Here is a 14,444-nt window from a genome sequence, read left to right as displayed (position 1 = left end):
GTTTGTTTAGTGCTTGTTTATGTGTGTTATTGCGTTAGTGATCTCCTTTCTCTTTGTTCTGCGTCTTCTCTTAGCTCCTGTTTAAAGGTTATCGTTATTTTTTACCTTCTTAAAGCTAAATGCAGAGTCATGTTTGTCTCTCTGGGCATATTTGATTTTGTCCGTCTGTCTACATCTAAATTTAGCGGCCTTACGTATCGCTCCGGCCAGACTAGATTAGATTATCTCTCTATGTGTGTGTGTGTGTGTGTGTGTGTGTGTGTGTGTGTGTGTGTGTGTGTGTGTGTGTGTGTGTGGTGTCTTTCCATTATATTAAAGCTAAAATCAACAATCCTACTTATCAATCAGGTTATGTTAGGCTTTCTCTATGCATGTGGTTTCTTCCCTTACATCAAAGCTAAAATAGGGTCCTGCTCAGGTTAGATTACGTTAGGTTCTCTCCATCCCTTTTTGTGTGAGTGGTTTCTTCCCTTACATCAAAGCTAAAATAGGGTCCTGCTCAGGTTAGATTACGTTAGGTTCTCTCCATCCCTTTATGTGTGAGTGGTGTCTTCCCTTATACCAAAGCTAAAATAGGGTCCTGCTCAGATTAGATTACGTTAGGTTCTCTCCATCCATTTATGTGTGAGTGGTTTCTTCCCTTACATCAAAGCTAAAATAGGGTCCTGCTCAGGTTAGATTACGTTAGGTTCTCTCCATCCCTTTATGTGTGAGTGGTGTCTTCCCTTACATCAAAGCTAAAATAAAGACGAGTCCTGGGTATCACTGGTCAGGTCGAGACGATAGGCGACGCGTACATGGTGGTGGGCGGGGCGCCGAAGAAGATAGACGACCACGCCTCGCAGATTGCCACCATGGCCCTGGACCTCCTGCACCTCTCCGGGAAGTTCAGGATCCGACACCTGCACAACATTCCCTTGATGGTCCGCATTGGCATCCACACAGGTGAGAGAGAGAGAGAGAGAGAGAGAGAGAGAGAGAGAGAGAGAGAGAGAGTCAGGTAAATAAACAGATAGATAGGTAGACGTATAGATAGATAGATAAATAAATAGATAGATATGGAAAATAGAAAGAAAGCAAGAGTTGGATAGAGAAAGAAACATAGATAAACGGAGATACAGTCAGATAGATAGACAGATAGATGGATTATTAGATAGATAGATAGATAGATAGATAGATAAATAGATAGATAGATAGATAGATAGAAAGAGAGTAAGAGTTGGTTAGAGAGAAAGAAACATAGATAAACGGAGATAGACAGTTAGATAGATAGATAGATAGATAGATAGATAGATAGATAGATAGATAGATAAATAGATAGATAAATAGATAAATAGATAGATAGACAGATAGATAGATAGATAGGAAAAATAGAGATTGAGCAAGAGATGGATAGAGAGAAAGAAACACAGATAAATGGAGATACAGACAGTTAGATAGATAGACCGATAGATAGATAGATGGATAAATAGATAGATAGATAGATAGATAGATAGGAAAAATAGAGATTGAGCAAGAGTTGGATAGAGGGAAAGACACGTCGATAAATGGAGATATAGACACTTAGATAGATAGATTGATGGATAAATAGATAGATAAATGGATACTAGATAGATAGAGAGATAGATAGACTTATAGATAGATAAAAACAGAGAGCAAGAGATAAAGAGAGAGATTTTAATGTTACAATCAATTAGGTTTTTTTTTTTTTCTCTCTCTCTTTTTTTTTCTTTTCATTGTTATCCCCGAGTCCCTTCCTCGTTGCCTCTGCTCATGATTTTCTTTTTCCTTCCCATTGTCTTTTCTCATTCTTACCTCATAGTATTTCTTTCCCATCTTTTTCTCTCTCTAGATTTCTCTCCCTCGTTCCTTTTCTTAGTTTCTTCTTTCCTTTTTCCTCATTGCCTCATTACTTTTTCACATGCTTTCTCTTTTTTTCTTTTTTAATCTCGTCCTCATATTCCTTTCTTCTCTCCTTTATTTTATTTCCCTTATTCCTTTTCTTCATTCTTGTCTCCCTCTCATTTTTTTTCCCTTTTGCTTTTTCACATTTTTTTTCCATTGCTCTACCTCTCTAACCTCCTCTTCCTCCTCCTCCTCCTCCTCCTCCATTCTTTTCTCCCTCATTCTCCTTTCCTTATTCCCCTTCTTCGTTCCTTCTCTCCCTCCTTTTCTTTCCCTCATTGCTTTTTTTCATCTTTTCTTCTTTGCTCTTCCTCTTTAACCTTCACCTCCTCCTCCTCCTCCTCCTCCTCCTCCTCCTCCTCCCTTCTTTTCTCCCTCATTCTCCTTCCCTTATTCCTGTTCTTCGTTCCTTCTCTCCCTTATTCACTTTCCTTCATTCCTTTTTTTCATATTTTTCTCCATTGCTTTGCCTCTTTAACCTCTTCCTCCTTCTCCTCCTCCTTCTTTTCTCCCTCATTCTCCTTCCCTTATTCCTGTTCTTCGTTCCTTCTCTCCCTTATTCTCTTTCCCTCATTCCTTTTTTTCATCTTTTCTTCTTTGCTTTTCCACTATGATCCCCCCTCCTCCTCCTCCTCCTCCTTTCTTCTCTCCCTTATTGCTTTTCACGTGTTTTTCCTCTTTGCTTTTCCTCTTTAACCTCCTCCTCCTCTTCCTCCTTCTCCTGCAGGGCCGTGTTGTGCCGGGGTCGTCGGGATGACCATGCCCAGGTACTGCCTCTTCGGGGACACTGTGAATACGGCCTCGAGAATGGAGTCGACAGGTTGGTTAACGATTTAGAGCCGATTTCACAGTCCAACACAGTGTCTTCGTAACAGCCCGAACCAAATTATAGAATCCCATACAATCCAAAATGGTGAGGTCTTCGATGCCACACTAAATCCACAAGACTCTTCCTGTATAGTTTCATCAAATTTGTGAACTTAAATATAAACACTAGACACTATACAAGGAAATTTAGAAGGCTCTGGTATTGGTTTGGGAGCTTACAAACCAGTCATGGGGAACTGTGAAATTGTCCCATGATGACCCTTGGGAGGTGTATCAAGGCACCTCTCCACCCGAAACTGACCTCTCTTTTGGCTACTCTTTACTTTTATCTTTTATGGGAGCGGCGAGTAGCGGGCTTTTTTTTTCACTTTTTTGTTGCCCTTGAGCCGTGTCCTTTGATGTAAAAAAAAACTGTTTTCTTGCTGATGATATTTTCTCCCTCTGTCGGGATGAAGCATATTTCCAGTTCAGTACTTCAGCCATCCTTATCAGAATTAGCTCCCTTTACAGCCTCTCAGCCACAAAGTGAAGTTCAAGCCTTTTCATATGGGTAGAGACTCAATTCTCACTTCCCCTACATTTTATTCATACTCTTAGCAAGTTTTCCATATAGTATTTCACCCATTTATCTATCTATCTATATGTCTGTCTGTCTACGAATCTATCTACTCGTCTCACAGGTTCGGCTTGGCGCATTCACGTCAGCGAGAAGACTTGGTCGGTCCTTCGAGATGTCGGAGGCTACCAGCTGGAGTACCGCGGCCTGACCAAGCTGAAGGGCAAGGGGGAGATGCCCACCTACTGGCTGCTGGGCAAGGAGGGCTTCAAGAAGGAGCTCCCGGTGCCGCCTGAGATTGGGTGAGTGGGGGGAGAGGATTAAGAGGGTGAGGGTTCGGAAAGCAAGGGTGAGTTATGGGCTGTTGGAAAGGGTACAGGCAAATAGGGTGAAAGGAGTAATAAAGAGGGCGTAAGGACTAGAGGAAAAGGTGAAGGCTTCTAAGTTAGGGTAAATTAAGGGTTGTTAAAGAAGAAACAGTTATATAGGGTGAAGGAACCAGTGAAGAGTGAGCTTAAAGACTATATAAAAGAATGAAATTGTGAGAACTAGAGAAGAATGAGCTTAAACGACATGGGTATAAGTGAATCAGAGAGAGAGAGAGAGAGAGAGAGAGAGAGAGAGAGAGAGAGAGAGAGAGAGAGAGAGAGAGAGAGAGAGAGAGAGAGAGAGAGAGAGAGAGAGAGAGAGAGAGAGAGATCAAGGACTATAGAAAGATGTGAGGGTGTGAGAGTTAATGAAGAGTAAACTTAATACTGTAGAAAAATGTAAGAATTTGAAAGATTAAAAAATAAGAGCGTAAGGATAAGAGGATAGATTACAGAATGATAGGATTATAGAAGGATAGATAAGAGAAAAGGGTCAGTGGAAAAAAGAACTAACGAAGAGTGAGCTAAAAAAAACTATAGAAAAGTGAGAGGGTTCCCAAAACTAGTGAGCGAGTTTGAGGGTTGGCGAGGGTGACTGACTCCAAATTCACGTTCCCAAAACTAGTGAGCGAGTTTGGGGGTTAGCGAGGGTGACTGACTCCAAATTCACCCTTCGATTCCTCATTTCACTGACACGGTTCAATTTCCGTTTTCCCCGCCGCCAACCAGGTACTCCCACGGGTAAGTCATCTTCATCTCCTCCGTTGGTAATGTTGGAAAGTAATGTTTGTTGAAAAGCTGTCCCTTTGTCCTTCACCTTCACTTCAGCGTCAGTAGCATGTGGTGTGTGTGTGTGTGTGTGTGTGTGTGTGCATTGGGAGTTGGTATACTGTGTCAAAAGTAGTTCGTGTTGTTAATAATACGATAGTGAGTGTACAGACGGATGGAGAGAGAGAGAGAGAGAGAGAGAGAGAGAGAGAGAGAGAGAGAGAGAGAGAGAGAGAGAGAGAGTCACCCCTCTTGCCCTCCCCCCAGGCTGGACGAGGAGCTGGTCCGCCAGGGCCGCCAGCACTACATGAACCGGCGGGACTCGGCCGTGGAGTCCCTGACCACGGCCCGCGGCTTCAGCTCCATCCAGACGGCGCGCATGCAGAACTACGACGGCCCCGAGGAGGCGGCGGCGGACAGCGGCTCCCCCACGAGCACCTCCCAGGGCCCCGGCAGCAGCACCCAGGAGGCGGGGGCGGGGCCGTGTGGGGACGCGGGCGCGGGGACGTTGAAGGACCAGGTGGAGGGGGCGGCGGCCACCACCAGTGCGGGGCTGCCCAACGGACGGGCGTTGGGCGGGGGGGCGGGAGCCGGCGTGGGGGGCGGGGTGGAGCCGCCCAGGAGTAACAAAGGCAAATCTTCCTCAAGTACAAAATCTGCATCAAAAAGTAGCTATAAGAACAGGGGCATGGGCGCCGTGGGGTCGGGGCAGTCCTGCGGCATGGGCGTGCCGGCGCGGAGACTCTCGCGGGACGCCTGTGACAAGTTCCTGCCGGCGAAAACCTCGTCAGGCGCGGCGCTGCTGGAGAACCACGTGGGCCACGGCGTGAACGGCGGCGGCGGCGGCGGCGACGGCGGCGGCAGCAGCGGCTGGAGCGACGGCTGCGGAGGCGGCGACGGGGTGGAGGCGCAGCGGAGCACCGGCCAGCGTGGCCACGGTGTGCAGGAGGCAGGGGGGCCCGGCTCCCCCCGCTGCCCCACCCTCGCCAGGAGATACCCGCCGCAGGAGGAGGCGGCGGAGGCGGAGCCGCGGATAGCCAACCACGGGCGGGAGTCGCGGCGGGAGGTCCCGCGCCCCGCCTCACCCCCCATGGTGTGCCACAACAAGATTCTCCCCCAGCACGCGGGTGGCACCTCGCCCGTGAGGGAGGGCCAGGGTCAGGCCGCCTCCTTGAGCCATAACCCCTACCCCTCCTTCCTGCCCCCGCCCACGGAGGTGCCGGGCAGGGCCAAGCGGAAGGCCGCCTCCGCACTGGAGTGTAAGGTGCATCCCTTCCTGCAGGACCCGCCGCCCTCACCCACCGAGTCCACCATGTTGTGACCCTGGCCAGCCCGAGGCTCTCACCCCCCACCACCCACTCCCCGACACCCCCAAACAACCCCACCCTCCCCAAACACCTCCAAAGACACCTTCCCACCCACCGCACCCCCACCCTCGTCAGCAGTCTTCGTGGCAGGAGCGCCGCGCCTCGCCGCGCTCCGCCTCACACTTCAGGTGCCCTCGACGCTCCCTCTGGATCAGTCAGTCGCGAGAAACACAGTTCTTCCCTCCAGCCCGCTTACTGGAGTCATCGCCTTCCTTCCTTGCCCTTCCAGTTCTGTTGCTCGATACTTTCCCTCAGTTCTTGGAGTTCTCCTTTTCCGTTGTTTGCATTCCTTCATCCCCTGCAAGTCATCATCAGGATCACCTCCTCGTTCAAGCATGGCATTTGTTTCTTTCCTTCCGTCACTTCGCGCGTAGGTTTCTAATGACTCAGGACAACTTGTGTGAGTGTGTGTTGCGTGACTCGGGCGTTCCGCTAACAACACTTGCCTGGAGTTAAAAAGCAAACTCTTGGAAAGACGCAGACGTATGCTAGACTATGAAGCAATTTTTAAGGAGAGGTGGCACCGTTGAAAAGGCGAAAAAATAAAGAAGAAAAGGAAATAGACGAAGAAGAAAGCGTAGGAGGAGGAGGAGGAGAAATCTTCTTTAAACACGCACAATAGAATGTAACAGCGGCAGACAGACTTGATAAACATTTCCTTACAACCACAACCACTACAAAAGCCACACATATCACTTCTTCCACCACTACGACCACCACCACCACCACCACTTGTCTCCGGCCCGTCAGAGTGCTTCCTTTCCCCTCCCTGATACGGGCTGCCCCCCTCCTTTCCCCTCTCTAACACGTGGCAGTGGTTGGACAAGAAGGAAGGAAGGACGAGAAGAGAGCCACCATGTCACCAGCGAGCTCATGGTCAAGTGGATTTTATTTAAATTTTTGATCCGCTATTGTATCGTCATCACCGTCTTGTTGTTGTTGTTGTTTTTTATGGTGTTTCTTTGCAGTATTCACATCTCAGCGTTGATATACTCTCTTCCTACAACCTTATCTTTATCATCCTCTGTTGTTGTTGTTTTTTCATTTATTTCTTTGTTGCATTCATGTTTCATCGTTGATATTCTATTTCTGCAACCTTATCTTTATCATCCTCTGTTGTTGTTTTTTTTCATTAATTTCTTTGTTGCATTCATGTTTCATCGTTGATATTCTATTTCTGCAACCTTATCTTTATCATCCTCTGTTTTTGTTCTTTTCATTTATTTCTTTGTCGCATTCATGTTTCATCGTTGATATTCTGTTTCTGCAACCTTATCTTTATCATCCTCTGTTTTTGTTCTTTTCATTTATTTCTTTGTCGCATTCATATTTCATCGTTGATATTCTATTTCTGCAACCGTATTTTTTTTTTTTTTTGTTATCCTCTGAAGAAAATTGTTTTTTTTTTTTACTAATTTCTTTACAATATTCCTATCTCATCATTGATATTCGCACTTTTTTGCCATCCTCTTCTGGAATGTTGTTTTTCTATATTTCTTTGTCGCAGTCACATCTCATCGTCGGTATTCTCTTTCTTCAACCGTATTTTCGTCATCCTCTGAAGAAATGTTTTATTCTTTATTTCCTGCAATATTTCTACCGTATCATCTCTTCCAAATGAGCAAAAAAAGCAAAAAAAAAAAAAAAAAAGACTGACTGGAACTGAAACTCTTCCTGCCCCCTTTCAGTATTTTAAAAGTCTTGTCTGTGCTGTACAGCAAATATTTTTATAGTACTAACTCGTGTTCTCCTAAAACTTCCCCTGAAAGAAGGACTTTTATATGCAACTCGCCCTGTCGCATCCTTGAAGAGTCATCACGTTGCACCATCTCAGAGCAGCATCCCTACGTAGTCATCTCATCCTTTTTATTACCACGTTTTCTAATTCATCCATCTGTGATTTCGATCTCTCCCACGTGCAGGATGTTAGCGCTCATAGGCTGTGTGTGGGATGCAGGGTGCTGCTTTGACTGAGGCTGACTGTCTGCGCCTAACCACCGCATGATGCTCGTGTCAAAACTCGGAGCCATATCATAATTAACCTCGCCCTTTTTTTTTCTTTTTTTTTTTTACAGCAAAGGAGACAGTTCAAGGGCGTAAAGAAAAATATAAAAAAAAGCCCGCTACTTACTGTTCCTGAATAGAGGTCAAAGGAGTGGCCAAAGGTTCACACTCGCAGATTTGACCTTTAGAAAATTCATCAAAGAAATCCGATTTTTAGCACGAGTACTTACGGTAACTAACTAATTAACAAACTAACTAATCTAACTCGAGTCGCCCGCCAGTCATCTTGTGCTCTTAAACCCCGCCCTCTTTCCTGAGTAGTCACTGATTGGCTGTTTAATTCTTCTTTTCTTGTCAGTGATAGTAAAAAAAATCTGAGTAAACATTAGGGTTGAAGTCGACGGTAAGATTAGTGACCAGCGCTATCCCGGGTAAGAGAAGAGGGTGAGGTTTAGAGGACAAGCTGGGTCGCGGAGACTGTAAATAACTGACAGCATCTGCTCCTCCGTATATCATTCTTTACGTTCGTCAAAAGCGTTTGTATCTATAAGGATCTACGTGATCATTGTACCGAATCATGGACAGTGTGTTTGTTCGTGAGTGTGTTTTAGAAAGTGAAGGCGATAGTGAAAGGAGATGGACAGAGACACAGAATGAATACTGAGTGGTTGGTCTGTGTCTCAGGTCAACGGGAAATAGAGATTATAGATGAAGAAGGTATAGAGCAAGATCGTCTGTATCTTAAGATAGATATAGATCAAAGTTGGTGGTGGGGAAAGAGATGGCAAGGGGTACAGAATGGTATGTGGTCTGTGCCTGAAGGAAAAATGAAAATCAAAGATAAAACAAGTCGAAAAAAATGGTCAAAGGCACAGAACGTTATGTTGGATTGTCTGTGCGTCGAGACGAAAGCGAGCCAGAGCTAAAAGAGTTAGAAAAAAAGTTGGTCAGAGGTACAGAACGTAAGATGACCTGTGCCTCAATACAAATAAAAAGATAAACGAGGTTGAAAAGAGTTAGTCAAATGCACGAAATGTTATTTAGTTGGTTTATGTCGGAAAGCGTAGGCAGATCAAAGTTACATCGCCATCACGGAGTTAGGACAGAAGTAAACCCTATTCACGTTAACTTGACAAATAAGCCCCGCCCGCTCTAGCCCAGCATATACCAATAAGACTCAACCTTTCCCAGTATCCACCAATCCCACGCAGCCTGAGTTAGAGAGGGGGCGTGGCTTGCTTGTAGACTGGCCAATGATATACGCTTAATGGGGAAGTGGGAGGGGCTTGATTGCCAGGTTAAAATGAATACAGTGTAGCCTATGAAGCGACAGCGGCACAGACCCAAGCAGAGACAGGGAAGGGAAGGAACTGCAAGGAGTGTGTGGTTTCGGATGGTAATGGTCTTGCACAAAGTAATTCTTCCCCCTCTCTCCCTCTCTCTTTCTCTCTCTATCTCAGTAATTCAAATGACATTCCAACCAAACAGCTCTTCATCTTACTCTCTGGCCCCACATAGTGCTGTTCCCAAGATCTCGGCTGACAGAGGTTCTTTAGCTGTTCTCCAAGTCTGTTCAAATTGAAGGTGATTAGTCCCGTATATATCCTAGCCTAAATTTATAGCCTCATCTCCTAACCCTCCTTCTCTCTTATATGTGTATTAGGGATGGGGGTTTTTCCGTAGAGTTGAACTGCATATGATTGGTTGCTAGATAGCTGAGAGCGAGATTAACTGGGCGGGGTTTACTGGAGCGGAGAGGCGGAGCTAATCCGAGAGTGCATTTGACTGGTCGCTAGAGAGAAGGAGGCGGAGCTTATACGCTAGACTATTTTGAACAGACAACAAAACCGAGCATACAGGGACGCCAGCGCTCTCAGTGGGTACAAGCTCTCTCTTCCTACCTCTTCCTGTCTTTATATCCACGTCTGAGAGGCACTAACTCTCCTTAAAACACTCCATATAAAAAATAATAATGTTGGCAGATTATAGTTAAAAATAAATGTTTTAAAAAATTCCTGTGGTAATTTGTCTAGGGTGTGATAGATGCTAGGTCCATGCAGCCATGCAGACGACATATGACACTTGTAGAATGGTTAAAACAGAACACACTATCTACCGTAGGACATAACGTACTACTAAAACTATTCCTACTCCTCCTACTCCTCCTCCTCCTCTTCCTTCTCCTTCTCCTACTACTACCACTACAACTACTACTATTATCCATGGAGCTTAACTACACACCATTCCTCCTTTATTGTGTAGCGGTGCAATCAAAAATAGAGTAGAGCGGTAGGCATGTATACTAGATGATGTGTGTGCGTGTGTTCGTAAAGCCGGGGTCACGGGGACACTTTTTTCCGGCGTCTTCTGGTGTTGGGTCTTCCAGGACGAGCATCTTGGGGTAGTTCGGTAGCCACTTCGCACCTAAAAAGTCACGTATTTAAATGGGTAAATAGAATCGTAGGACAAAGGAAAGAGATGTGGAGTGACGACATGATTTACCTTCAGAGATGCTTGCATTGGTAGAGAAATACAATAAGATGCCGGAAAATGTATATACTCGTGCCACACCGCCTAAGTAAGTTTGTGTTTTGCTGTGTACTACTGGGGAAAGGGGTTGGGATATCAGTACGTGTGTGTGTGTGTGTGTTCTAAGACTGTGTGTAAGGTTTCCGCGAGTCCTCTGTGGTGAACCTGTGAGCCGCTCGCGTTCACGGGGTCGCTCAATCTTTCGTAACTCGGGCGAGAGGAAAACAGAAGGTCTGCAGAAAACGGGCGGCGAGCGTGAGGCGAGGCATGTCACGGGGAGACTTTATTATTTGTTTTCTTGTCTTGGTCGACTGTAATGCAAGTGCGAGTGAAAGGCTGGGAAAGGAGACGCTGTTAATTCTCTTTCTGGTTGATTATGTAAGGGAAATTTGAAGAGAGAGAGAGAGAGAGAGAGAGAGAGAGAGAGAGAGAGAGAGAAAACAGGTGACTTTAGATAGAAATGTTGATTGTATTCACACCTGCGTCGTCTTACTGATATGCATTGGTAATAAGACAAGATGTACATTTGATATTCATTCTACTTTATATGTATTTTACTTTTATCATTGCGTACGTGACAAAAAGGAAAATGGAAGAGTTATATATTGATTGATAGTTTATTGTTACAAGTAAACAACAAAGGAGAAGGGAGGAACATGTCATCCCAACCCCCAGGCAGTACATAGCGTGATTATACAACTAAGGATACATGTGGAAGTAGCACCAGGAAACTAAAAAGATACAATGGTAGGGGACAAGTGCTAAAAAAATAAAGGCCTTGATTTAGCCAGGGGAGTAGACATAAGGGACTGAACATATGAACTACAATCTAGGGGCAAAATCAGATCATTAACCTCTATACCAGAATGTTAAGAAAATTCGTTACTTGTTTAAAAGAAGGTTTATATGAATTACTTGGCTTTTTTATGTAGTTTATGCGAAGTTTAGAGTAAGAACGATGGAGTTGTGTTTATATAATCATTAATGGAGTGATCGTTATAGATAATCAGTATTTGGTTCATGAAAACTCACTTTTTATATAGATGCTGTGAGGATAAAACTTAAGATAGAGCTCTGTTTATATTATATTAATGGATTAGTTCGCGAATTGGCCGATATGTAAATACGTCGCAGTTTTCATTATATAGTTTATTTATATGGCTCTAAAAAGACATGAAAGCTTTATTAGATAGGCAGATTATTAAAAGAAGAAGCTGCTCACACGGAGGGAAGCAAAGATGAGGAGAAAGAGCTGCATGATAAGGTAGATAAATGGAAGGAGTGAAGTTGACTAAATGAAAGATGAAAAAGAAAGGAAGGAGGGCAAAGTGGAAGGATAAAAGGAGTGAACAGGAGGAAGGAAGAAAAACTGTATATGGTAATAAAGTAAAAAAAAAAAATGAGGATAGGATGGAGAACAAATAAGGAAGAAGGAAGAAAGAAAGAAAAAAAAAGAAAAAAAGAATAAGAAAAAGGCATATCAGGAAAGTTAGATTTTTATGAAGAGATTTCGTGTGTGTGTGTATGTGTGTGTGTGTGTGTGTGTGTGTGTGTGTGTGTGTGTGTGTGTGTGTGTGTGTGTGTGTGTGTGTGTGTGTGTGTGTGTACTTCCTTTCATGTTCCCTCCACACTCTTGTTACTATTGATTTTTAAAAGGCCTTAGATCACCACCGCGTTCGGGAAAATTCAAACTGAGCAAAGAAAAGGAAAGGAAAGGAAAATAAGAAGAAAATGAATAACGTTGTGAATAATTATGTGTGTAGACGTTTGTTTGTTTATTATTATTGTTATTATTATTATTATCATTAGCTTTAACACTGTTCGATATATACTTTTTTTTTTTTTTTTTCGTCAACTTTGGTTCGGATTATCCTTAGCATGAGAATCAAAACCCATGAAGAGAGGATCGAGAGGAGTGAATCTCCTTAGGGACAATTAATATAGTACGGCAAATGTGTTTATTATTATTATTATTATTTTTATTATTATTATCATCATTATTATTATCATTATTATTATTATTATTATTATTATTATTATTATTATTATTATTATTACTATTATTATATGAACATCAGGTAGCGGTGGCTCAGTTCATCCCCGTCGTAACTTCCCTTCCTGACGAGACCACAAGAAGGCGGCGTTTTATCTCCTGTCTTCCCCCGCTGGCCTTGCCCTCCTCCCGCCCTTCCCTCGCGTTCACCAACAGGAAACCATTCGCCTTGCGCTCGCCCTTCAAATATCCAATTAAAACGCGGCAGGAGCTCTAGACGGACGCTTCTGGTTTGCTGGCTTTACATATAGTACGTTCTAGCGATTCTGACAAAGCTAACACTCACAACATGACAACAGTTTCGTCGTTTCGTTATAACACATTTTACTTAACACTTTTTTTTCGTTCATGTATGGAAAAAATGCAAGCTAACCGGTTTTTGGTGTCACGATAAACAGGTTAGAAGTAAAGGAAGGAAGGTGTTGCCATAGGGTGAGCACTGGTTTCGTCAGAGTCGCTGGAATGGTTGTTTATTTGTTTCTTTCTTTCTTTTTACATGTAGTGACGCGAGATCTTAGGCGAACGCGGTTTCTTCCTCTCTCTGGTGAGCGCCGGGGCTGTTATGATTGTCTTCTGCCTGTGTCTCTCACGTAATCAACAAGTCTGTGATCCAAACACAATAATATTTTCTTAAGAGCTACTATTATATTATGATGAAGATGCTGTGTGTTAATAAATGAGAGGTGTATCAAAACGTCGACCCGAGTTGATTCATTCTCCTTGGGGTTCGCTGGATTACTTCTTTCGTAACGCCAGTGGTATTCGTGTATAAGGAAAAGGAAAATTTGAAGACATAAAAACGCAAAAGGGGAGAATATATATACGAAAAGAGTGGGAAGAGAAGGAAAAAATAAGGGTAGGAGATAGAAAAATTAAGAAGAAACAAAAATAAAATTCGCAGACAAAAAAAGTCGAAGTTATGTGGCGAGCTTGGCTTTCTAATTCCGTTTTTAGGACTGGGTTACTTAGAAGTGTTAGATGTCCACACAGTTAAGTTGACATATTACAAACTCACCCGTAAAAAAATATATATAAAAAAATAAAGAAGCCAACTAACCACTCATGAAAAACGGGTCAAATCAGCTACATTGTTGTTGACTAATGCGAAGTTTAAACAATCAGGCGAAATTTTAGAGATTCCCCCTGACACCACCATGCCCGACGAGGCTTTGGCTGGGACGCTTTGGATCTCACTGCGAGGACTTTGCCCTTAGATAACAACTTAATATCTAGCCTTAAACTCCAGCCCTCGACTCAGCTGATTCGGCATGGTCCTAAACCTCATATTAACCTATCAATCAATCAATTATGTTTCACTTGTGGCTCGCCTAAAGTCTAGTATTTGCTGGTGAGGTTAATAGCCTATGTGTTTATATATATGTGCCTTCTCGTGTTATCCTTGGTGAATTAACATTGCTAAACCCAGTTAAAAAGTATCATAAAATTACGTTGATGAAGTAGATAAATTCATTTCCTTTAGTATAAAACAGTAGGAAATATAGTTTTTTTAAGAAGTTTTTTTTTTCCTCTATATAAGCCCGCAGGAAGTACAAAAGCCGTCAAACTAAACTCTCCCAGCTGATCACAACCTTTTAAGCTATCAGTCAGTCAGTCACGTCAGGCGGGCGGGTCAGTCTCTAAATAATAATGAAACAGTGACGTCACGCCGGTGCTGAGTCGTGTCAGTACGGGACTCGCCGGGCGCCGCTCCCCCGCCCAGCGCCAGGTACTGTTCCCTTTAGCTGTGCCACAGGGATCCATAGAAGCATAGAGTTTATATATACACTTGAAGTCACTGAAGGGGGTATAATTTTAATATTCCAACTGGTTTGTTTGGTGGATAAGCCGAGGATCGTATAATTAAGTTCAGATGTGATTGATTGATTGATAGTTTATTGTTGCAGGTAAACAACAAGGGAGAAGGAGTTATACAGGTATTTTCATTGACAAGGCTACAGAAAGTATCTATTTGCCTTAAAGTAAATCAATAATACAACTTAAGCCAATTACAAGTATCCTAAGATTACGTTGAAGTGGTGAAACGTCTCATTCATTTATTTTTATTA

General features: G+C 43.5%; 1 protein-coding gene across 3 annotated transcripts in view; it reads left to right on the top strand.

Annotated features, from left to right (window-relative positions):
• The window catches only part of LOC127001905 (uncharacterized), a 111,638-nt gene extending 98,560 nt beyond the window's left edge, over positions 1-13,078 (top strand). For all 3 annotated transcript variants that reach the window (XM_050867139.1, XM_050867140.1, XM_050867138.1), the window contains exons 17-20: positions 774-945; positions 2,633-2,725; positions 3,414-3,591; positions 4,693-13,078. In XM_050867139.1, coding sequence (XP_050723096.1) covers positions 774-945; positions 2,633-2,725; positions 3,414-3,591; positions 4,693-5,746 — 1,497 coding nt within the window. In that variant the 3' untranslated portion in view covers positions 5,747-13,078. The remainder of the gene's footprint in view (positions 1-773; positions 946-2,632; positions 2,726-3,413; positions 3,592-4,692) is intronic.
• Positions 13,079-14,444: the final 1,366 nt, after the last annotated feature.

The sequence above is a fragment of the Eriocheir sinensis genome, chromosome 22 (assembly GCF_024679095.1).
Source record: "Eriocheir sinensis breed Jianghai 21 chromosome 22, ASM2467909v1, whole genome shotgun sequence".
Classification (NCBI taxonomy): domain Eukaryota; kingdom Metazoa; phylum Arthropoda; class Malacostraca; order Decapoda; family Varunidae; genus Eriocheir; species Eriocheir sinensis.
The sequence above is the reverse complement of the archived record's forward strand: the minus strand, read 5'-3'. Positions and strand labels throughout refer to the sequence as shown.